Source organism: Chiloscyllium plagiosum, chromosome 5, assembly GCF_004010195.1.
Source record: "Chiloscyllium plagiosum isolate BGI_BamShark_2017 chromosome 5, ASM401019v2, whole genome shotgun sequence".
Taxonomy (NCBI): domain Eukaryota; kingdom Metazoa; phylum Chordata; class Chondrichthyes; order Orectolobiformes; family Hemiscylliidae; genus Chiloscyllium; species Chiloscyllium plagiosum.
In genome coordinates, this window is record NC_057714.1 from 73,460,872 (window position 1) to 73,487,410 (window position 26,539).

The 26,539-nt window shown below is 40.3% G+C and overlaps 2 protein-coding genes across 3 annotated transcripts in view; one reads left to right on the forward strand and one right to left on the reverse strand.

The window, feature by feature from the left end:
• The window catches only part of LOC122550300 (protein FAM237A-like), an 11,281-nt gene extending 7,031 nt beyond the window's left edge, over window positions 1-4,250 (forward strand). For both annotated transcript variants that reach the window (XM_043691037.1, XM_043691038.1), the window contains 2 exons: window positions 3,221-3,598; window positions 4,049-4,250. In XM_043691037.1, the coding sequence (XP_043546972.1) occupies window positions 3,221-3,598; window positions 4,049-4,086 (416 nt within the window). In that variant the 3' untranslated portion in view covers window positions 4,087-4,250. The remainder of the gene's footprint in view (window positions 1-3,220; window positions 3,599-4,048) is intronic.
• Window positions 4,251-22,182: 17,932 nt separating this feature from the next.
• Window positions 22,183-26,539, reverse strand: part of LOC122550002 (cilia- and flagella-associated protein 69-like) — a 111,633-nt gene continuing 107,276 nt past the window's right edge. Inside the window, exon 23 of the mRNA XM_043690357.1 lies at window positions 22,183-22,432. Within this exon, the coding sequence (XP_043546292.1) occupies window positions 22,268-22,432 (165 nt within the window). The 3' untranslated portion in view covers window positions 22,183-22,267. The remainder of the gene's footprint in view (window positions 22,433-26,539) is intronic.

The window sequence follows — 26,539 nt, forward strand, 5'->3', positions numbered from 1 at the left end:
CCCAGTCCCTTCATCCAGATCATTAATATATAAAGTGAACAGCTGGGGTCCCAACACTGAACCCTGCGGGACACCACTTGTCACTGGCTGCAATTCTGAAACAGAACCTTTTACTCCAACTCTCTGCCTTCTGTCAGACAGCCAATACTCAATCCGTGCCAGTAGCTCACCTTGAACACCATGGGCCCTCATCTTACTCAGCAGCCTCCTGTGTGGCACCTTATCAAACGCTTTTTGGAAGTCTAGATAGATAACATCCACTGGGTTTCCCTGGTCTAACCTACTTGTTACCTCTTCAAAGAATTCTAACAGGTTTGTCAGGCACGACCTCCCCTTATTAAATCCATGCTGACTTGTCCTAATCCAACGCTGCACTTCCAAGAATTTAGAAATCTCATCCTTAACGATGGATTCTAGAATTTTACCAACAACCGAGGTTAGGCTAATCGACCTATAATTTTCCATCTTTTGTCTTGATCCTTTCTTGAACAAAGGGGTTACAACAGTGATTTTTCCAATCATCTGTGACTTTCCCTAACTCCAGTAACTTGTGAAAGGTCACAACCATCGCCTCTGTTATTTCCTCAGCCACCTCCCTCAGAACTCTAGGAAGTAGCCTATCTGGGCCAGGAAATTTATCAGTTTTAGACCTATTAGCTTTACTAGCACTTTCTCTTTCGTATTGGCTATCATACCCAACTCTGCCCCCTGACTCTCCTTAATTGTTGGGATATTACTCGTGTCTTCCACTGTGAAAACTGACACAAAGTACTTATTAAGTTCTTCAGTTATTTCCTTATCTCCCATCACTAGCCTTCCAGTATCAATTTGAAGTGGCCCAATGTCTACTTTTCCCTCTCATTTGTTTCTTATGTATTGAAAGAAACTTTTACTATCATTTCTAATATTACTAGCTAACTTATCTTCATATTTGATCCTCTCCTTCCTTATTTCTCTCTTTGTTATCCTCTGTTTTCGTAGCCTTTCCAATCATTTGATTTCCCAGTGCTCTTGGCCACTTTTTACGCGCTGTCTTTTTCTTTGATACATTTCCTGACTTCCTTTGTCAGCCTTGGCTGTCTAATCTCTTCACCCCCTGCCCCTGGAAAATCTTTATTTTCTTTGGATTTAACCTCTGTACTCTGTCCTCAATTACACCCAGAAACTCCTGGCCTTGTTGCTCTATTGTCTTCCCCACTAGGCTCTGCTTCCAGTTGATTTTCGTCAGTTCCTCACTCATGCCCCTATAATTACCTTTATTTAAGTGTAACACCATTACATCCGATTTTGCCTTCTCTCTTTCAAACTGCAGACTGAACTCTACCATATTATGATCACTGCTCCTAAGTGTTTCCTTACTTTAAAATCTTTTATAAAGTCTGGCTCATTACATAGCACTAAGTCCAGAATAGCCTGCTCCCTTGTGGGCTCCATCTCAAGCTGTTCCCAAAAGCCATCCTGTAAGCATTCCATGAATTGTCTTTCTTTGGATCCACCAGCAACATTATTCACCCAGACCATTTGCATATTGAAGTTCCCCATGATCACTGTGACCTTACCTTTCTGACATGCTCTATCTATTTCCTGGTACATCTTGTGCCTCTGGTTCTGGCCACTGCTGGGAGGTCTATACATAACTTCCATTATGTTTTTTTTTGCCTTTGTGGTTCCTCAACTCCACCCACACAGACTCCACATCATCTGACCCGATGTCATTCAGTGCCATAGATTTACTTTCATTCTTAACTAACAAGGTAACCCGCCCCCTCTGCCCACCTCCCTGTCTTTTCGATAAGTTGTAAATCCTTGGATGTTTAACTGCCAGTCCTGAACCCCCTGCAACCACATCTCTGTGATACCTACCACATCATAATCATTCACGATGATTTGTGCTGTTAATTCATCTACTTTGTTACGAATACTATGAGCATTCAGGTGAAGTGTCTTAATGCTATCCTTTTTTATCATTATTAGAGATATTGGAATTCATAAGATGCCCTAAGTTATCCTTCCTTTTTGCTGCATTCCTAGTCTGCCCCAAGCTTAAACCTACCTGCACACATGCTATTCTGCTGCTTATCTTTCCATTTAACTCCATGCTCCCTGTCACTTTCACTTTCCCTTCCTCCCGACGCACAAGCTTAAAGTCCTACTAACCCTCCTATTTATCCTTTTTGCCAGAACACCAGTTCCAGATCAGTTCAGGTGGAGACCGTCCCATTGGTACAGATCCTCCCAGTTCCAAAACTGGTAGCAGTGCCCTAATGAATGGAATCTCTTTTTTCGACACCAATCCCTTAGCCTCTGCCTGATTTAGTCAGATTATAGGTCATCCCTTCGCTGGTTATTCAGCAATTGATACTTTACTCACATTGTCTGATACCCTTGGTCACCTGCAGAGACTTTATTAGATGACACTCCTCCACTCACACTATTTTGTATGGACAGTGTGATGCTGGAAAACACAGCTTTCTGTGTCTATGTGATTTCCTCTCATTTTACCTGACCAAGGGGATACGCTCCGAAAGCTTGTGATTTCAAATAAACATGTTGGACTGTAACCTGGTGTTGTGTGATTTCTGACTTTGTACACCCCCCCCCCCCCAACACCAACATCTCCACAACAAACCAGACAGTGATCATGCTTTTGGTTGTCAGATGGCAAAGAAGGTGAAGTAAAGGCAGGTATATGGAGAGAGGTCCAGATCAGAGCTCCCATTGAATGACAGAACAATCTGTGTGTGGGTGTGTGTATGTTTGAAAGGGTGGAGGGGACAGGTGTCTAGGGACACTGCTTCCCTTCTGTTTTTATGCTCCCACTGTTGGGGTCTGTGCTCCTCGAAAAGTATCTCATATTTTTCCAAGAACATAAAGATTAGATTCCCTACTGTATGGAAACAGGCCCTTCAGCCCTCTGAAGAGTAACCCACCCAAACCCGTTCCCTTACCCTATAATTGGATTCTCTTTGGAAGGAAACCAGAGCAAACTCCACACAGACTATCAGCTGAGGCTGGAATCGAACCAGGGTCCCTCGTACTATGAGATAGCTGTGTTAACCACTAAGCCACCGTACCACCCAGATTCGAGTATATTTATAATCGTTACACACACAGTTAAATGAGACATCATAGCAGCTTTCATAACAGCAATCATTAACTGTCCCATTTTATTTTCTTGCTGGTTTCAAATGCAGTCGCCTGTTTGTTTTTGCATTGTTAGACCAGCCTGTATATAGCATGCAGTGCCTTGGCGGCAGCTTGTCCCTGATGCTGATCTGGATGCTGACGGTGGTTCTGGCCCAGAAAAGGAACACAGACCCAATGAGCCTGGGGGAGATCGACCCGCAGTGCTGGGAGAGCTCCTCTCTCGCCCTGGTCGAGATGAAGAAGCTGCGGGTCGCCGAGACGGTCAGCGGCCTCTGGGACTTCATGATCTACCTGAAACTCTCGGAGAAACCCAAACACTCCGCCTTGTTCATTGACCTGGCTCAGCTGTTCTGGGATATATATGTGGACTGTGTACTCTCAAGGTCTCATGGACTGGGCAGGAGGCAGATCGTTACGGGATATACCCTGATGTACCCACAGTACACGACAGGTAACTCATCCCATTCACGGGGCACGTTCAAAGAAATCTGTTCGGAGCTTTCAGGGTTAGTCTCGGTTTCCCCGCGCCTGTCACTGTACTCTTTAACTCAAATCCGTTGCCTGCATTTCAACTGAACACTTTTCACTCTGTCTCCCGAGATACATGTGATAATAAAAATACCAAAGTGACATTGATGGCTAGATATAAGACATTAACAGCTGAACATCATTCCAAAGGCACACAAATGCAATTCTTAAACAAAATCCGATTCTTGCCGAATTCAAACAGAAGGGTGTTAGAGAAAATCGATGAACACTGCATGCTTGCTGCTGGCAGGTCGAGATTTACAATTGGCATACAGTGATACTGTTGGGCATCTCTCTCGTTAATCACTTCTTACTGAGATGTATAACAGAGCTCTGAGATTCACGTTCATTCTGATGTTTTTGTTTATTGCAGGGTTGGCACGTTCAAGTGACAAGCAATTAAAGTTCTAATGCCTGCAAATTCCCACAAGAACTTGAGTCTTCGGAATACCAACTCTCCCGCTCAAGTGAAGCAAGATTGTCTGTTCTACGCGTTGTATCAATGAGCGTGTGGATAATTACTTCTCTTTAATATTAAACAGTAGCCCTCACGTGGGTTGACGCAAACTTGTAATTAAAATAGTCTCTTTCAAAGTCGGCGTTGTAATCTAATACTTGAAGCGAAACAAAATTAATCGGAAGAGATTATTTTCTGCTGAAAATATCCTGAGTGGATAAGGGATCAAATCCATCATGAGATATCAGCCCCATTCACACAGCAATCCACTTACTACACCGTGAAGCTTTGAAACTGTTCTGACACTTTCTAATTGCAGAGACGTAAAATAAGTTGTACTTGGTTCTGATTAGTTGTGCTTTCTTATAATATCTCAAAACATGTATGAAATGTTAAATCAACTGGCCAAATCAATAACTTATTTTTAAAAATGTGATGCAAAATCACTAACGTGCTACAAAAATGATGGTATAGCTTTGGTTGGAGACTATCAACTAACACCCCAGATCAAGCCCCTTTCTTTAACAATGGTCACTCCAGCACAGTCATATAACTTTACACATGAGACAATATTTCAGCCTCATTTGTTATCATTGAGTCCCTATAGTGTGGAAGCAGGCCATTCAACCCATTGAATCAACACCAACCTTCCAAAGAGCATCCCACCCATATCCATCTCCTTACTCTATTCCTACATTTCCTATGGCTAATCCACCATCCACCAAGGCTTGCACAATCCTTGGACACTATTGGCAGTTTAGCATGATCAATCCGCCCAAACCTGCACATCTTTGGAATTTGGGAGAAAACCGGAGCACCTGGAAGAAACACACACAGACACAGAGAGAATGTGCAAACTCCACAGTCACATTCACCCAAAGGTGGAACTCAAATCTGCTGCTGTGAAGCACAGTGCTAACTACTGAGCAACCATGCCACCTGTTATTACCATTGGTGACCTGTCCTATTAATAGGCCAGACTCACCAGAGGTAGGCAATATATCCAGGCAGTGAGGAATGGTATTGAAAGTCCTTAACATTGACACCAGATCAAATTAAGTCTGTTGGCTTAATGAAACCTTCTGTTGATTACAACCTACCAGTGAGGATTAGGGCAACCCATAGGTGTTCTACATGTACATGAGGAATAAAAGAATGATCAGAGAGAGGATAGGGCCAATCAGTGATAATGAAGAGAACTTGTGCCTGGAGTTTGAAGAGATAGGGGAGGCTCTAAATGAGTTTTTTTGCTTCAGTATTCACCAGAGAGAGGGACCTTGTTGATAATAAGAACACCGTGGACGAGGTTAATAGGCTTGAACAGATTGATATTCAGGAAGTGGATGTGCTGGAAATTCTGGAAAGCATCAAGATAGATAATTCCCCAGGACAGGACCAGATATATCCAAGGTTACTACGGGACACAAGGAATGAGATTGTTGTTCCTCTGGCAATGATCTTTGCATCCTCATTCTCCCCGGGAGTAGTACTGGCTGATTGGGGGGAGGCAAATGTTATTCCTCCATTCAAGAAAAGGAATAGGGAAATCCCTGGGAATTACAGATCAGCCAGTCTTACGTCTGTGAATCATAGAATCCCTACAGTGTGGAAACAGGCTATTCAGCCCAACAAGTCCACACCAATCCTCTGAAGAGTAACCCACCCAGAGGCATTCCCCTGCATTTACCACTGACTAATGCACCTAACCCACCACGTCCCTGAGCACCATAGGCAACTTAGCATGGCTAAGTCACCTAACCTGCATTTCTTTGGATTGTGGGAGGAAACCCATGCAGACAAAATGTGCAAACTCCACACACAGTCACCCGAGGCTGGAATCAAAACCAGGTCCCTCGTGCTGTGAGGCAGCAGTGCTAAACACTGACCCACCTGTGATAAGCAAGGTATTGGAAAAGCTTCTGAGAGATAGGACTTATGACTATTTGGAAAAACATTGTTTGATTAAAGATACTCAGCATGGCTTTGTGAAGGGCAGGTCATGTTTCACAAGCCTGATAGAGTTCTTTGAGGACATGACGAGACAAGTTGACAAAGGTCAAGGAGTGGATATGGATTTCAGTAAAGCACTTTTTTTTAAGATTAGGTTAGATTCCCTACAGTGTGGAAACAGGCTCTTTGGCCCAACAGGCCCACACCGACCCTCCAAAGAGTAACCCACCCAAACCCTTTTCCCTCTGATTAATGCATCTAATTGACAATTTAAGCATGGCCAATTCACCTGACCTGCACATCTTTGGACTGTGGGAGGAAACCGGAGCAACCGGAGGAAACCCACACAGACACGGGGAGAATGTGCAAATTCCACACAGACAGTCACCTGAGGTTGGGATCAAACCTGGGATCCTAGTGCTGTGAAGCAACAGTGCTAACTACTGAGCCACCGTGCCGCCATCACCGCTATCACCATCGAGACAGGGCAATCCTGATTGAGTTTGTGGAAGCACATGCAAAAAGCAGAACCAGCCATATTTGAAAATAAAGTGCCAATTTGATGAAGCTACAACATGGGAATATAAATATGTAGAACAACACAAACAGGATATCAAGTAACTAAACAAGACCATAACCAATGATCAGGTGAAAATTGTATAGTCCTGCCATGTCCAGTCATGAATACTGGTGGACAATTAAACAGTTAAAGAGAGGAGAAGGCACTATGAACACACCCACTCACAATGATAATGGAGGCCAGTCTGTGAGTGCAAAATCCAAAGCTATATTGTTACAACCAAGTAGCATACATGATTCTTCTCTGCCTCCTGTAGAGAGCCCCACCGTTAGAATCTTTAGCCAATTCTTGTACTCCAAGTTGATATCGGCCAGAATGCAAAAGCTTCAGGCCATGACAATAAACCGACTTAGTGCTAAATATTGTGCTCCCTAATAGCTACACCCTGAACAAGTCTGTCGAGTATAGTTAAAACACAGGCACCCACTGATAATGTAGAAAATTGTATCAGCGTGTCCTGTCAATAAAAAGCAGGAAAAATTCTAAATGGTGAATGATCACCTCCAGTCTATTCCTAATATCCGCAAATTACTGGAATAAGCCATTAACACTGTTATCAAGCTACTCCTACTCTTAAATAGCCAGCTCACCTTTGTTCAGTTTGCATTCCTTCAGATCAATTCTGCTCCAAGCTATACTACAGCATTGTTCTATGTGAAAACAAGAACACTAAATTCCAGAGCTGAGTTGAAACTGCCTTGATATCAAAGAGGCAATTCACCAAATGTGGCACTAATAAACATCAATGAGAATCGGAGAGAATCTTAGCACAAACAAAGATGATTGTGGTAGTTAAAGACTAATCATCTCACTCTCAGACATTGCCATGGAGGTCCCTCGGGGCAATGTAATAGGCACACTAACATTAGTTGTTTTGCCAGTAGCATTTTCTCCCTTAAAAGACCAGACATGGGGCAGCTTTCTGATGATTGCACACTGTTCAGTTCTACTTCCAATTCTTCACGTAATTAAGCAGACTGTGCTTGGGCAATGCCTGTGCTTTGGTTGACAAGTACTAAGAAACATTTGTGCCAAGGTAAAAATTAGAAGTGTGGTGGAATATTCACCATTTGCCCCATGGTGTGGCTTCAACAACATTCATAAAGTTTAATATTTTTAAAATGCTTATGGGTCTACTCTTCATTTTGTTTATATTCATTCATGGGGTGTGAGCTTTGCTGAGTAAACTAACGTTCATGACCTCAACCTGCTTGAGCAGCACCTTATCCACTGACAATGCATTTTCACTCTTCACCATTGGCATACTGTAACTGCAGCATGTATTCATTACACGATGCATGACAAAGCAGCACCTCCCAAATTTGTGGTCTTCACCACCAAGAGGGATAAAGGCAAAGGATGCTACAGAATGCCATTATCTCCAAATTCACAGACTACCCAGTTTGGATATCTATCACAGTTCTTTTAGTCTCCTTGCAAAACCACTTCACCTGGACAGATATTTTGTTTTATTATTCTCTCATTTATTAGTCCACTTTTCACCTAAGTGGTTATTTTTCACATATAGAAAGATCAGAGTATCAAATGAAATTTAAAAAAAAACAGCTTGTGGAGAAATACACTCTGAAATCATTTAGGATCCTGTAACAAAGGTTATAAATGGATAGGCTAAAATAGCCAAATAACCTTGCACACTGTCGTATGTTCTTGCAAAATCACATTGACTATCACTCCAGTGTAGTGACAACTAATATTTTTAAAATGCTTATGGGTCTACTCTTCATTTTGGTTATATTCATTCATAGGGTGTGAGCTTTGTTGAGTAGACTAGCATTTTGTTGCCTGTTCTTAACTGCCCTGGAGAAAATAATGATGAACTGTCTCTTTAAATCACTGCAGTCCTCTATGTGTAGGAATGCACTTTCAGGACCCAGAAATAATGAAGGAGCAACAATTATAGTTCCAAGTCAGGTTGGTGTGCAAGTTGCATGGGAGTTTGCAAGTGGTGGTGCTTCAACACATTTACTCCCCTTGTCCTTTTATCTGGTGAGCTCTTTTTAAACTTATCTAGTTTATTTTAAATTTACAAAACTGTATTGCGAAAATACATACTACGGAAGCATTTAGAAATTAGCAAAATGGAGAACGCTGTCTGCCTTTTCAGTCCAACTTGTCCATGCTGACCAGATATCCTAGTCAGGAAGAATAAGTAAGGCACTGCCTTCCCAGAACCTCTACCACTACCTGTATCATTATGTATAAATTCATACTAACGTAATAGCATAAGGCAACCTGTATAATTGTTTTGCAGACAGTTTTGCTTACAGGAAATAACTTAATAATAGCAGTGAATAATTCAAAAGCTCAAATGCAGGTCAGTCATTCAGACAGTAATGTTATTTTTATAGACACCGTAAAGATTACAAGTATATTTTGCTTTGTGTTTGTTCACTGTCCTGAGTTCAAACTTCATTCATGCATGTTTAAACTTGTGTCTTTTTGGTGTGGTGTTAAAAATTGTCTGGTGAGTCATTTAACTGCCATTGGAATTGACAGTGGTGAGGAACATCATTCACTTCTGTAAATGCAGAATGTCCAGAATTATTCTTTAGAGTGGAATAAAGTATACTTGTGGCTGGGAATATCTGTCTAAATTTTTTCTGAGTTCAGCTTTGAAGCTTATCATTGAAATAATGCCATATGAGCTTATTGCCTGCTAAAGCAAGACATCTTATAGTGCAGTGGATTGTGTTGCCACCTCTGAGTCAGAGTCTCTAGGTTCAAGTCACAGTCTAGAGATAAATGGCCAATGAAGGTGCATTCATCTTGCAGCAAAACAGGTTGCATATCAACCTGCAAAACCCTCCAGCATGTACCAATGGCAAGTGGTCATAGGAGAGATTCATAGAGTCATAGAGTCACACAGGCCCTTCGGCCCACCATGTCTGTGTTGACCAACAAATACCAAACCACACTTATCCCATTTACCTGCAAATTGTCCGTAGCTTACTATGCCCTGGCATTTTAAGTCATCATCCACCCTCTCAGGCAGCACGTTCCATATATCTCTACCTCCCTCTGGATGAAAACATTTCTTTTCATATCTCCTTGAAACCACTTACTCATATGCCTAAATATTTGCCCTCCAGTCTTAGAAATGTCTGGCATGGGGAAGAGATTCTCATGATCTACTCTGTGCCTCTCGTATTATGTATACCTCAATCAGATCCACCCCACAAGCTCTCTCTGCTCCAAGGAAAGCAGACACAGGTTTTTCGCATCAACCCATCTACCTTGTACCTGTCTAGCTTGTACAGGACCCACCTTCCCCAAAAGCTGTTTCAACCATCCAAAACTCTAAAGCCCTCTTTCCTTTAAACAAACTTTCATCTGACCTATCTTTCTATTCCTACACCCAGTAGTGCATGGCATTGGAAGCAATCAGAGATTATAACCTTCATAGTCTTCCTCTTTCATCTACTACCTAACTCTCTAAACTCCTGCTGCAGGACCTCATTTCTTTTTTATCCATGCAGTTGGTGCTGACGTGTACCATAGCAGTTCATGGCTGTTCACCCTCTCCCTTCAGAATACCTTACAGCCGCTCTGAGAAATCCCTGATCCTGGCACCAGGGAGGCACCAGAAGAAGAATAAATAAGGCACTGCCTTCCCAGAAACTCCACCACTACTTGTCCGTTAAATATAAATTCATCCTAAAGTAATAACATAAGGCAACTGTTTGGAATTGTTTGAGAGTTTTCTTTGCTGCCACAGAACAGTCTGTTGGTTCCCCTTAAAAGCGAGTTCTCTATCATTAAAGCACTTCCAGTCATTTTTCTCCCCTCCTGTGTGGTAGAGCCAACTGTAGTGCCATAAATGCAACCGATGCTGCTGCTGCTTTCCCGAGAGGCCATCCTCCCAATAGCGTCCTGGTCAACTACTTGCTGGAAAGAAAATTGGAGTCTCTAACATCACTATCAATAATAAAGTGTATTCCTAAATGAATTATAACACACAAGCACTAGTAAAATCTATCAAATACATTTTATTTCACTATTACTATGCAAACAGGATTACAGTAAATAAATAAAAGTCTTACAAAGGCTGGATTCAAGTGGGCTCAATCATGACTCTTTAATTCAACCACAGCCTCAATTTTGCCTCAGAATTGCCTAATGAGTCATAGCAATCAGATGGAATGGCTCATCCATTCTGTCAAAGGCAAGGTTTCTAAGTATGACCATGACCTGGGTTACAAAAACTGTCAAAATATATGAGCCTGTAATAAACATAGGAATGGCAAGTAGACCTGAGAAGCCTTTTCCAAGAGCTCTTCCTCTAAACTGAAGATCCAGCTGTGGGATTTGAATGGCCTGCAGAGAGGCATGTTTTTCCAAGGAGGAGGAGGAAACTTTACCGACTAAGCCAACTTGGACAGACATTTCCAAGGAGGCCAGGCGAAAATGTGTTTGGAGACTGTGAGGTAAGGAGCTTTGAAGTCCCAAGTACCAAGTCTTGCTTTCTGACCTTACTTCTCTGAATTGTCCTGTATACCAATCTTCAGAACAACCTTGCAGCTGCTCATTCTTCAATTCCTCCATTTGAATAACTAACTCATAATCACTTGCCACACATGTTCATTCGCTCCTCTCCACCCAAGCTCCAACTCTGCCTTTTGAGTCCTTCCTAAACTATGACAAAGTATTGAGTGATTGGTGCATTTGCATTCCAAAACCACTTTGTTCCTCTAGTCAACTAAGACATGCAGCTTTCAAGTAATAAATGACCTCCCTATTTTTCCACCAAAATGAATGACTATATATTTATGCATGTTGAACTTCATTTTGGCAATTACGTGCCTAGTCTGCCAGGTCATTAATGTGCTCCTCTAATTTATTGCGGTCCTTCTCAATGTTGTCTTTCTGTCTTGCCCATCCGCCAAAACCCAGTATGGTGCCATCTATGAATTCAGAAATCGTCTTTTTGATTCACAAATCCAAACTGTGAATCTAAATTATGAATAACAGTGGTCCAAGTGCTGATCCTAATAGAACACCAGTTCCCACTTTAAAAGAATAGCTATCCTTTACTAGTACTCTCTGCTTTGAGCCATGAATGCATCAATTCTGCTGCTTGTCCCCTATCTCTACATTCTGTAAGCAATCTTCCTTTTCCCAATGCAGCCATGAATAGGATAGCACCTGGTGAAGGGCAAGGTCATGTACATAACTACCTGCGACAGAAAAGTATCTGACAGAGGAGGTGGGATGGCAGATCATACTGAATTTGCATGTAGAGTTCAACTGATCTTATTAACCTTGAAGGACCAGCATGAAGTTTAGTTGCAATGTGAACATACAACTCAGGAGAAGGAGTAGGCCATTCAGCTCCCTGAACTTGCTCTGCCATCCCTTAAGCACATGGTTGATCCAATTATTCCACATTCCTGCCTATCCCCAGATAATCGTTAATAAACAAAATCAGAAATTGATGGAGAAATTCAGGAGGTCTGGCAGCTTCTATGGAGAAACAGAGTTAATGTTTCAAGTCTGATGTGTGATCATACATATTCTTCAAAAAGTCATACTGGATTCAAAACATCAAACCTATTTCTCTCTCCGTGTATGCTGCCAGACTTGTTGATTTTCTCCAGCACTTTCTGTGTTTGTCTCCGATTTCCAGCAATCGCATTGTGGTGCTTTTACTGAGGCAATTAGTTGGAATCTGATGCCAAACCAAAATCTTTAAGTTTCTTCCAACAAATCTATTAAGAAAATGTAATATCTCCAAATTCAACATTGCGAAAGTTTTTACTGTACATTTCACACTTTTCCAAATTTCTTTTCTGCAGAGTTTACAAATCATTCTGAGACATGTTACAGGTGAAGTCATAAAATAATACACACAGACAATGGCACAGACATATTTGTATTTCTAAGTTACATTTCACATAATATTGTTTCGTTAACGGGTATTTGCAGATCAATATTGGATTTGAATAATCATATGGACCTACAAACAAGGAACAAGAGTAGGCCACTGGGCCCTTCCAGTCTGCTCCACCATTCAATAAGATCATGGCTGATCTAATTTTAACCTTAACGCTACATTCCCACATATTTCTGATAATCTTTTATTTCCTTGATAATCAAGGTTTTATCAACTTCTGCCTTAAAAATATTTAAGGATTCTGCATCCCCTGTCAATGAGGAAGCAATACCAAAACTGTCAACTCTGAGAGAAAAAAATGCTTCCTTGTCTTTAATCTAGCACCCCTAAATCGCGATTGTTCCCTTAAAGACACATTCTTTTCATGTCCATCTACCCAAATCCTCTCAGGATCTTGTGTGTTCCAATTAAGTCACCTCTGACTCTTTTAAACTCCAGAGGATAAAGGCCTAGTCTTTCTTCATAAGGGAATCCAGCCATTCCAGGTAATAGTCGAGTAAATCTCTTCTGAATTTCTTCCAATGCATTAACTTCCTTTCGTAAGTATGCTGACCCGTACTGTACACAGTACTCCAGATGCATAGTACTCACCAATGTCCTGTATAAATGAAGCATAACCTCCCTACTCTTCAATCACAGCATAACAAAGAATGAAATTCTGTTAGCTTTCCTGATTATTTGCTGTATCTACATACAAACCTTCTGTGATTAGTGCCTGAGGATACCCAGATTCCTCTGCATCTCAGAGTTCTGCACCCTTGTATCATTCAGGTAATGTTCCTTTTTATTCATCCTTCCAAAATGGGCAATTTCACATTTGCGTATTTTGTACTCCATTTGCCAGATCTTTACCCACTCAGTTAACCTATCCATATCCATCTGCAGGCTCCTGATATCCCCTTCAGCACTTGCTTTCATACCTATTTTCATGTCAGCAGCAAATATAGCTACTATAACTTTAGTGCCTTCATTCAAATAATTATGTAAATTGTAAAGAGGCCCCAGCACCAACCTCTGTGGTACACCGGCTGTGACAACTTGCCAGCCTGAAAAAGACCCATTCATTCTTATTCTTTGCTTTATGTTGACCAGTCATTCTTCTAACCATGCAAACATATTACCTCAGCACTTTGAGCTTTCATTTTCTGCAATAACCATGGATGATGCACCTTATTAAATGCCTTCTGGAATAAATATACTGGTTCCTCTTTATCTATAGTACAGGCTACATCTTCAAAGAAAAAGTTCAAAAATCTCCAATAACTTAGTTACACATAATTTCCCTAAGGTAAAACTGGGTTGGCTCTGGTGGTTTGCCTTGAACTTATCCAAATGCCCTGTTCAAATGTCTTTATAACATAGCTTCTAACATTTTGCTACTAACAGTTGATTAGCTAACTGGCCTGTATTTACCTGCTTTCTGCCTCCCTGCTTTTTTGAATAAAGGAGTTACATTAGCTACTAACAATCTAAACAAACATTTCCTGAATCTAAGTAATTATGGAAAATCAAAACTAATGTATTAACCATTTCATGAGCTATTTCTCCTTTAAGACCCTAAGATGGGTTCTGGGGACTTGTCAACTTTTAACTTTGAACAACTTACACTGTACTAAATTTCTGGTAATTGCAATTTCCCCAAATTCCTCCTTTTCTTTCAATTCCTGATTTTAGTTATTCCCAGGATGCTCCTGTATCCTTTTTTTGTGAAGACTGACACAAAGTACTGTTCAATTCTCCCTGTTACATCTTCATCTATCCTACTAATTCCCCAAATTCAAAATCTAATGAATAAACACTTGCATTGTTACCCTTTTCTTGTCTAAATAACTGAAGAAACCCTTCCTATCTGATTTTATGGTTTTTGGCCAACTTTCTCTTATTTTTCCTCCCTTATCAAACTTTTAGTAACTCTTTTTTTTATATTCAGTTCAATTGTCTGGGTGAGTGCACATTATTACTGGGCCTTCTCATTGTGGATGTGAAGGGGCAAGAGAGTTATGTTGGGGAGTCACTGGCATGTGAAAAGTGGAATAGGGTTGGCAACTTTACATACTTTCTGTAATTGTGCTTGTGTTAGGGAATGTGATCGGAAAGTTTTTAGGGAAGTACTGGATGCACCTAAGGAAGGAAATAGAAGTTATACTACCAACATAATCGAGAAAAGGTAGATCTTGAAAGGAGAAATAAGGCCATATTTTTAGAATAAAGTTCAAAAGAGTACAAGAATTAAGATAAAATATAGAATTAAGATAAGATATAGAATGGAGAGTGAAGGACAAGTACAATTCTGGAGAAACTATATCACAGGAATCCTTACATATTAAATCACGGAAGCAGCATGCAATAGACAGGACTAAACCCCAAACAACAGGTCAGACCCTTGCTTGGCAATCCTGCTACAACAACTTGCTATAGGCGGTGAGCAATTAAACAACAAGCAAGAGGTGGAGGTTCCCCAAATATCCCCATCCTCAGTGATGAGGCAATCGATAATCCTGGTCTCGTCAGGAGGTCCCCAGCATTACAGAAGCCAATCTTCAACCAATTTGATTCACTCCATGTAATATCAAGAAATGGCTGAAGGCACTGGATATTGCAATGTTCCCTGACAACATTGCACAACCATAATGAAGACTTGTACATGAGAATTAGCTGCATCTCAAGCTAGGCTCTTTCCAGTATAGGAACAAGTTCTGTGAGTAAAAAGGATAAATTAATTCTATCAATTACTATCTCATCTATCTCCTCTTGATCACAAAGTGAGGGTGTGGGTAATCAATAGCTGTACCAAGCTGTTCTTGCAAAGAACTAACTTGGTCATTGATGCTCTGTTTAGCTTTGCCAGGTCTCTTGATTCCTGCCCTCATTGTCCAAATATGAATAAAAAAGCTGAATTTCAAGGTGAGGAAAGATTGACTTCTCTTAATGCCAAGGCACCCTTTTACCAAGTAGCTCCAAGGAGCTCAATCATAACCGAAATCAGTGAGAACCAAGAGGAAACCTCTTCACTGGTTGGAATCATACTGAGCTCAAATGAAACTGGTTCCATTTGCTGGAGATCAATCATCTCAGTCCCGAGTCATCACTGCAGGAGTTTCTCAAGGTAGTGTCGAACATCTAACCATTTAACTGTTTCACCAAGGACCTTCCCTCTGTTGTAAGCTCAGTGAACTCTTGGATACTGAAGTAGTCTATGCCCTTTTGGACCAAGATATGGGTTGACAAGTAGCAAGTAACAAGTCAGGCAGCATCCAAGGAACGGGAGAATCGCCGTTTCGGGCATAAGCCTGTTCCTCTTCCTTGGATGCTGCCTGACCTGCTGCACTTTTCCAGCAACACATTTTCAGCTCTGATCTCCAGCATCTGCAGTCCTCACTTTCTCCAGCAAGTAACAAGTCCCAGACAATTGAAACATACAAAATAAGAACAGCAGTAGGTCACTCAGCCTTTCGAGCTGAGACCATGGAGCTGGAAAAGCACAGCAGGCCAGGCAGCATCCAAGGAGCAGGAGAATTGATGTTTCAGGCAAACTCCCTTCATCAGGAATGAGGCCTTTCGATTCTGCTCTACCATTCGAAATGTTTTTGAAAAATTCACTTGTGGGAAGAGGGCATCTCTGGCTAGAATAGCATTTATTCCCTATTCCAGAGGCCTGTTAAGAGTTAACCACATTGTTATGGGTCGGAAGTCACATGTAGTCCAGACCAGCTAAGGATGACTGTTGTTATCCCTAAAGGACATGAATGAACCAGGTGACTTTTTCCTCTGACAATCGACAATGGATTCATGGTCATCAATAGAGTCTTAATTCCAGATTTCTTTTATTGAATTCAAAGTCCACCACTTGCCATGGCAAGATTTGAATCCAGGTCCCCAGAATATTACCTTGATCTCTGTATTGATAGTCCAGTAATAATACCACTATGGCATCACCTCCCCATTATGATTGATCATCCAACTCAATACCTTGTTCCCACTTTCTTCCAGTACCCTTTGATCCCTTTATCTCCAAAAACTGTATCTAACTCATGAGAATATTCAATGTTTTGGCTTGAACTACATTCTGCGCCAGGAAATTCCATAGGCTCAGCTGGGTAAAGAAATTTCTCTTCTTTTCAGTCCAAAATGGTTTACCCATATTCTTAGACTGTGAGCCCTGGTTTGGACAATGGCCAACTTAAACAATCTAACCATCACTCCTTGATGTTTAATGGCACTTCCATTGTTAAATCTCCCATTATCAACATCCTCAGGTTATCATTATCTGAACTGAACCAGTCGTATAAATACAGTAGCTACAAGAGAAAGTCAGAGGTCAGGAATTCTGTGGCAATTAGTTAACCTGCAGTTTCCCCAATACCTGTCCATCATTTAAAAGGTTCAAATCAGAAATTTGATTCTGTATTTTCCAGTTGCCTGGATGAGTGCAGTTCGACAATATTCAAGACTTGAATACCAAGTAGGACAAAGCAGCCCTCTTGATTGGCACCATATCCATCCCTTTTGATATTCATTCCTAGTAGCAGCAGTGTGCATCGTTTACAAGATGCACTGCAGTATCTCAGCAAGTCTCCTCCAATTACATCTTTAAAATCTGTGACCTCAGCCAATTAGATGGACAAGGGCAGCAGACACATAGGAGCAGCACTGCATCCAAGTCATATAGTATCCTGAATATGTAGCCATTTTTCAATGTTGTAACCCATTCTCTAATCGCACTATGGATGTTTGTCCTCTCAAAGGACAGCAGGAATTCAACATTACCTCTTAAAGGAATTAGGGATGCTCAATGAATCCTGGCACAGCCAGCAACATCCACACTGAATGAACAAATACACAAATAAAACAGAAGCTGAGAAAATAAGCTGGAACATGTTGAGACTTAATGGACATAGCAGTAAAGGGACTATAAAAGAAAATAAGGCTTAAAGTCAATGATCAATGTGGTAAAATAAAATCCCTGAAGCTTAATAATAACCAGTAACATTGTGTAGAATCCCAGACAAGATATTAAAAAAATTACAAACTTCTGAATTAGTTGGAGCTCATGCGGGTGGAAACCGGGGATGCCAGTGAGGAACTCACCATTGCCATTCAGGGCAGGATCTTTCCACATCTTACGGACGTAACAGATGACATTTTTTAGGGTTAACAGACAAAGGATACATGCAAGGGGATCAAGAGTGGAACTCTGAAGCAAAATCAGAAGATTCTCTAGGGGTCTAGGAAAAATGATTGCCAGGTTCAGTAGTGAAAAAATGCCTCAGAATGTAAGAGCTGTTTTGAAGCAGGATTGCAATTGATGACTGAAGGCTCTTCTAGACTTCACTACTCTGCAAGGTCAATGGTTGTCTTGAGGACAATGCCATGTTAGCAACAGATGGCGAATATGCCCTTTGCCTTTAAGAGTAACAAAAGTGATATTTTTATAGAGATTAATATGTAGACAATCCTCTGAACACAGTTGTGATGTTACTGTCACCTCAGTAGTCCTGTGTTTTACTAAAAGGTCAGACACTGTACTGCGTAATGCTTGTTTCTCTGCATCCTTAACATTATGTATAATGTGTTAACAAATATGGCTTAACAGTTACTAAGAGGTTGTGTTACCTGAGCTTGTATGGAGATCCAAACATCTCAGATTAGAGCAGCTGTCTCTGTTAAAGATTACTCTATCTTTAATAGAATAGTCTATGGAAAGTTTCAATGATCCTTTCTGATTCGACAGTTCATTACACAGTTGGCACTTGCAGTGTTATGCTTCATTTTAATAGTGGTATGTTAAATATTGTATCCATTGACTATGTATGAAACTCAACAAACATACTGATAAGTGTAAAATTGTTATTTGGTACTGGAAGATTAACATGTTCCATTTTCAAGCTATTAGTTAGAGGCAGATTTATCTTTACTTTCTAAATGATAAAATAAGTTGATGCATGCAAAATACAAGGTTACAAAAGCTTAATTATTCAGTTTCTACTAATTATCATCAGAAATTAATTTTATATAAATGCAATATGGAAGATTCAATTTCATGAAATAGTGATGAAGTGATTGTCTTTGGGTGGAAATAAAGGCGTCAGAATCAATCTGACTCAATCAGAAACACAATTGTGAATAAAGCCTCAAGATAATTGTTTATGTAGCTTATAATTTTAGGCTTAATATTTGCAAACACTAAATGCAGTTATTAGAAATTGTTGAACATTTTAATCAATATAAATAGGTAAGAAATCAGATCTGTTCATGACAAACTTGAATTGCATTATTCTGAGTAAATCAAAATTATAGGATATAAAAGTAATTTTATGGTTGTTTGGCTTTCATGTTAGCAACAGTACAATTAAGTGACTCAAAGAGATTTGATTAACATTTCATATACAACAGAGATGCATTAGTTGAGCAACTGATATAGTAATTTGCAATGGCTCACCAAATTCTGAACTATTCAAGAGTTTGATTAGATTTTTCAGTTTCACAATGAAAACAAGCAGTGAATATTCAAAAATCACACTCAAAACTTTTCCTTTTTACATGATTGACATTTACCCATTGTAAGTGATATTGTTTTGCTTGCTATTGCCTATCCATAGTCATCCTCTCAATATAATTCCCTAATTTATCATAGCCAGCTCACGCCTCATATCATCGTAGTTTCCTTTATTTCGATTCAGAACTCTAGGCTCAGCATCAATTACTTTACTGTCCATCTTAATGGAGAATATTGTCATATTATGGTCTCTCTTCCCCAAGGGTTCTTGGGCAGCTAGACTGCCAATTATTCTTTTCTCATTACACAATATCTAATCTAGGACGGCCTGTTACATAGTTGGTTTCTTAATGTTTTGATCCAGAAAAACCATCTCATACACATTTCAGCAATTCCTCCTCTATGGTTATAATTGATTTGATTTGCCTAATCAATATGCCGATTAAAGTTGCCCATAATTACAGCTGTATCTTTATTGCTTGCATTTCTAGTTTCTTTTTAATGCCTTCCCCAACATTACCACAATTGTTTGAGGGTCTTTATCCAATGCTCAATTGTTTCCTTCCCTTGGTGTTTCTCAGCTGTCAAAAATCACACGGTACCAGCTTATGGTCCAACAGATTTATTTGAAACCACAAGTTTTCGAAATACTGCACCTTCTACAAGTAGCTAGTGAGACAGAATATATTGGACGCAGTCCTGGGTAAGAAACTTGGCTATCAGCCTCTGCTTGGCAACTCTGCGTATCCCGAAGTCCACCTTGGAGGATGTTCACCTGAAAATCCAAGGCTGAATGTCCTTGACCACTGAGGCATTCCTCCACTGGGAGGGAACACCCCTGTCTGGCGACTGTTGCATGGCATCCACTCATCTGTTGTTGTAGCATTTGCATGGTTTCGCCAATATACTATGCCTTGGACCATCCTTACCTGCAGCTTATGAGATAGACAATGTTGCCCAAGTCACATGAGTGTCTGCTGTGCATGTGGTGCGTGGTGTCCTCACGTCTGATAGTAATATCCATGTCAATGCTCTGACAGATCTTGCAGTAATTGCCAAGACAGGGTTGTAGTCGATGTTGTCTTGAAGGCTGGTGAGTTTGCTGTGAACAATGGTCTGTTTAATGTTTGGTGGCCGTTTGAAAGTAAGAAGTGGAGGTGTAGGGAAGATCTTGGCGAGGTGCTCACCATCATCGATGATGTGTTGCAGGCTGCGAAGAACATGATGTAGTCTCTCCGCTTGTGGGAAGTACTGGACAACTAAGGGTCCCTATTGGTCGTATCCAGTATCTGTTTTCTGCTCAAATCTCAGGGATGGGTTTGATACACTATAGGGTGGCACATTGGAACTAGCGATCGATAAGTTGAGCATCATATCCTGTCCTTATGAGGATGTTCTTCAACACCTTCAGATATCCACCATGTTCCTCCTCATCTGAACAGATCCTGTGTATGCATAGGGTGTCTCCGTAGGGGATAGCTGTTTTGATGTGTTTAGGGTGGAAGCTCGAGAAGTGCAGTATTGTGAGGTTATCCGTGGGCTTGCGGTAGACTGAGGTACTGAGGTGTTCGTCCTTGATGGAGATGCCTGTGTCCAAGAATGAGACTGATTCTGCAGAGTAGTCCATGAAACTTATTGATATCATTATGTAGCTGTTTCAGTGATTCCTCGCTATGAGTCCAAAGGAAGAAAATGTCATCAATATATGTGGTGTAAAGTGTTGGTCAGAGCTTCTGTGCAGCAAAGAAATCTTGTTTGAACTTATGCATGAAAATGTTGACACTTTGGGGTACAAATCTGGTTCCATGGCTGTTCTGTGGGTCTGGATGAAGAACTGGTTGCCGAAGGTGAAGACATTGTGATCGAGGATGAAGCGGATGAGGTGTTGGATGGTGCCTGGAGATTGGCAGTTGGTATTGAGTAATGAGGCTGTTGCAGCAATGCCATCATCATGGGGGATGCTGGTGTAGAGTGCTGAAACATCCATTGTGACGAGGAATGTTCCCGGTTCGATTGATCCGTGCACACTGAGTTTCTGCAAGAAATCTGTAGTGTCGTGACAGAAGCTGGGGGTTCCCTGTATATTCTCTCCCTCTTTCTCTCTGCTTCCACACCCCCCTCCCTCCACCCACACATACCTATGGGGTGAATTTGCATTTGCAGGTTTGTATTTGCAGATACATTCTATTTTGTTAATAAAACACAATCTGTAGACAGTTAGTCAACGTGGCATTTTATAAAGTCCTACTTTGGAAATAAAACCAGTCTGACTCAATGTTAAGACACAGACACACTGTCAATAAGGCCTCATACCTAAAATGCATTGTCTGACCTGAGATGTCATCTCTTAGGTTATCTTGTGAAAGTGACTTGAAAGAAATTCTGGGATTTACATATTAATCAATTGAAACCTGTATCTCCATTCTAACTGATTAAAGACTTAACCACCATCTAGGTTTGTTCAATACATTTACGTCAGTTGTATGATCCTTTGATCTCTTTACTTATAAATTCTGTGTCCAATATATTCTCTTACTAGCTACCTGAAGAAAAAGCAGGGCTCTGAAAGCTTATGGTTTCAAATAAACCTGTTTGATTATAATCCAGTGTCATGTTATTTTTGACTTTGTCTACCCCAGTCCAACACCAGTACCTCCACATCATTTCTTAGCTGTACCCATGCAGTTTCCACTAATACCTAACATCCTTCCTGAGTATTGGGTTATTTTCCTATTTAAGCAGCAAGGCAATTGCACTTCCTTTTCCTTTTTTGTATGTCCTTCCTAAAAAACCTGTACACCACTGGATATTTTGCTCTCACTCCCGGTCACCTTGCAGCCACATCTCTATAATCCCAACTATATTATACTCATTAGTATTTATTTGTGTGACTAATCATCCACTTATTGCAATTCAGGAAGTGGAATATTAACTGCTCTGTTTATGCTGGAGGTATTACCTGCCTATTGAGTGCCACCAGTTTTTGTTCATGATTTTTCATAATTTTTTTCTTTGACTTTTTTCGAAGTTCACTTAAAATTTATATGGTGCCAAATCATTGAAGCCCTATAAATAACTGTAGTCATTTGAAAACAATTTGCAATGTAGAAATTTGTTCTTTATTAACTAAAAATTCAAACATGATAAAAGTCTACAAAATGTACCCTTAGAGATTTTATTTTAACCAGTGTCTAGAACTCATTTTACAGATACAGAACATGAGGTATGTTTAAGTTTGCTTCCATTTTTCATTGTTGGACCATCTCTGCACGTTCCTGTTATCTTAAGATTTGGAGATGAAAATGGACCTCCTAGTAACTCCTTTGATGTGCTTTCGATTGACATGAAACGTCCCCAGAAACCCTAATGGGAAAATAGAGACACATATTCACCAAAGAGCTTCCATTGTACTGTATGTTGATGGTACAACCTTTGTAAAACAGACTTCGTTGCTGAACTGGACAATAATGAAAATACCTCAGTTGCATATATCTTCCAAATGAATTGAAATTGAAATGAAATCATTATTTTAACAAGCTTCTACAATTTAATTTTTCATGAAAGTGGTTCTTATAATTTTATTGATTCTTTGTTGATGATTAATTTAACTGGTTCCATACATTCTTTCTAATTGCTATGCATGACATTATGTTAAACTTTATTTATACTCACTTATCTTCTTTTATAAAAATTATTTAAAAATATGAAAATATTCAGCAGATTGATAATACCTATGGACTGAACAGACAAATTAGCATTTCATTCATGGACCTCTTAGAACTTGAACAGCCACGAATGAGTCCTTGCCCATGAAGCACAAGAAGTTAGCTTACAAGGATAGCAGGTAATTGGGAAGGTAGATTGTTTCGTGGCCCTTTATTTCAAAGGCAATGGAGTGTAAAAATAGAGTGGTCCTGCAAAAACTATCCAAGTACTGATCAAACCACAGCTGGAATACTGTGATGTGAACAGATTTGGAACAGTTATCTAAGGAAAGATAGCTTTGGAGGCAGGCAAGAAAATGTTCACCAGGATGATCCCCAGGACTGTCTGATAGGAGAGGAGTAATTGAATATGTCCTCATTGAAGTTTAGAAGAATGAGAGGCACCTTATCGAAACAAAAGATCCTTAGGGGACTTGACAGGGTAGATGTGGAAAGTCTGCTTCCCTTGTGGGAACAACTGGGACCAGAGAATAGTATCACCCATTTAAGACAGAGATGAGACATCAGAATCTACTTGGCAGCAGAAATCCAATGAATTTCTCACACTTCATATTGAAGCTGAAGATGGAGGTGAGAAGAGGTTAAGAAGATGTTTTACAGTAGAGAAATAAGCCAGGTGTTATTTGGAATAGTGGACAGTTTTTAATAAATATTTACATCCCTCATATCCTTTCAAGCATGCATTATTGGACTTAAGGAAACTGAGATGAGGTTAATACTAGAAGAATTTTCAGAGTGAGACAGAGTAATGGCTATACTGGGGACTAGGCCATCAAAGCTTGAGGTAAGGTGTCGTTTACTAAATCAGTAACTTGAGAAATGTCATGACAAATGGAGGGTTAAATGGTACACCGTTAGGAATTTAAAAGGCAATTATTTGTGAAATAGGGAACCAGTTATTTTCAAGTGACAGATACTGTAGGAGGTAGATTTGGGAAATGGAAGAGCGATACGACTGGAGAGATCTTATCTGTGATTCATATATTGGACACTACGAGGGAAAGGCTGTGAATAAGTGTTGGGAAGCTTTAATGGAGGATGAAATTTGGGAAGAATAAGAAGGCAGTGAAATCAGAAGAGAGAGGATAGCATGATTTTAAAATGATGACAAACAGTAATGTATAATCCAACTAAAGAAACAGATTACAGGTTGTTCTGCTTTAACACGTGTTTTGTCAGCACTAAGTGACTATAATGCAATTAATGAATTGTGGATGTTGTTTGGATGACGCAAACTTTCTACTGAATGTGTGTAGCAATTTTCTGTTAGCGATCTTCTACAACACAATTTTCTGTAGCGCAAGATAACAGAGAAACCCAACTGTCGTGTTATAGCAGAATGACATGTGCTACCACTTTTTGAAACTCACTGATAACTAATCGTTTGGTAATACAGAACTTTAGCATTGCTGAAAAAGCCTCATTTTATTGAAGCTTTTTGTCTTACACTGACAAAGAGTCAGAGGTTATTTGGCCCAGAATGCCTGCACGAGCTTTTCAAATAAGCATCATTACCTACTGCCAATCTCCCACTTTGTTTCCATGCCCTTGCATGTTATCATTAAATAAACAATCATCCAGTGCCCTCAACTGAATTTGTCTCACCACACATGCAGGCAGTGCATTCCATACCCACTGCTTTTTGTCATTAAGAGAAATGATTTGGAACATAGGAGGTATGGTCAGTAGGTTTGCAGATGACACTAAAATTGAAGGGGCAGTGAACAGTGAAGATGGCTATCTTAGAGTGGGAGATATGGTCAGTAAGTTTGCAGACGACACTAAAATTGGAGGGGCAGCGGACAGCCAAGAAGGTCATCTTAGAGTACAGAGACTTTGATCAGATGGGCCAATGGGCCGAGTAGTGGCACATGGAGTTTAACTTAGACAAATGTGAGGTGCTGCATTTTGGAAAGGCAAATCAGGGCAGGACATTTCTACTAAAGGGGAAGTTCCTGGGGAGTGTTGCTGAACAAAGAGGTCTTGAAGTGCAAGTTCATAGTTGCTTGAAAGTAGAGTCTCTGGCAGACAGGATAGTGAAGAAGACATTTGGTTTGCATGTATTTATTGGTCAGTGCATTGAGCATAGGAGTTGGGAGGTCGTGTTGTGGCTGTACAGGACGTTGGTGAGACCACTATTGGACCACTAGTGCAATTCCGGTCTCCCTGCTATAAGGAAGGATGTTGTGAAACTTGAAAGGGTTAAGAACAGATTTGCAAGGGTATTGCAAGCGTTGGAGGAGTGGGGCTAAAGGGAGAGGCTGAGTAGGCTGGGGCTGTTTTCCATGGAGTGTTGGAGGATGAGGGGTGACCTTATAGAGGTTTATAAAATCATGAACAACATGTATGGGGTAAATAGGCAAGGTCTGTTCCCCAGGGTAGTGGTGTCCAAAACCAGAGGGCATAGGTTTACGGTGAGAAAGGAAAGATTTAAAAGGGACACAAGACGCAACTTTTTCATGCCAGAGGAAGTATTGGAGGCTTGGTACAATTACAACATTTAAAGGCATCTGGATGGGTATATGAATCGAGGGATATGGGCCAAATGCTGGCAAGTGGGACTAGATGTATTTAGGATATTTGATCAGCGTGGACGAGTTGGACTGAAGAGTTTGCTTCCTTGTTCTCCAGGTCTATGAAAGTTATTCTCAAATCATCCTCGCTTCTTTCGCAAAAAACTGCCCTTTCCATCTGTCTTGTTACCTTCAATGATCTGTGCACATAAACATTCAGGTCCTTTTGTTCCTGCACCCCCTTTAAAATTGTACCCCTACACTTTACTGTCTTTCTGTGTTCTTCCTACCAAAATGTATCATTCACAATTCTCTGCATTAAAACATACCCACCACCAATGTGCCTGCTGCACCAAGGTGTCTACGAATTGTTCGAGTTCTATGCTGTCAACCTCATAGTTTAGAATTATTCCAATTCCAATTATTTCAAAAATTCAAATTCCAGCATGTACTCACGAGGGATTTAAGCCCAGGTGCCTTGATCTTACCTGGGTCTCTGGATTACTAGCCCAATGACAATATCATTATGCTGGCACCTCCCCAGACACAAAGAGCATAATTCACAACAAATATTAAAGTAAAGTAAAAAGAACACTTATATTCCATGAGACGAGAGCCCTGACTGGTTGGCAAGTGGAATCTGATTAGTAGAGGCATTACCATCGGGTGCTGACTGGCAATTAACTGCCAAGTTCCTTTACGTTTTACAGCAGATATATTGATTATGATTGTTCAAGTATCTAATACTGGAACAAGCAAGGTACTGACTGTACTCAACCATCTCCGTGCTTGCAAAACTCAAACCAGTGTCCAGCATTAGATGTGAATCTGTAAGTGGTTACTGTTTGTTAAATAATCCTGAAAGTGCAAAGAACTGTGCTAATAACCAAATTTAAGATTGTTAGTCAGGCATGCAGTGCAGTGTACTTGCGTGTACTGGAAACTACATATGTTAGTACACACGGCCCTGCTCTTTACAAACTTAAAAGCCCGTACATCGACTGTATCTGTTTGAATGCAACAAAATAGATGATACCCATTCTCTGGTTCCTTTTCAGGGCAACGCTTTATCCATTCAGTCAACTTCTCTGATTTAAAATTGAAATAGAACTTGTCAATTAGCTGTCAGTCATCATCTAACTGGTGCATTCCCCATGCCAATGCTTTTACCAATCATTATCCACTTCCAGCACTTTTGTCTTAGATAGTATAAATGTTGTTTTCACCTTACT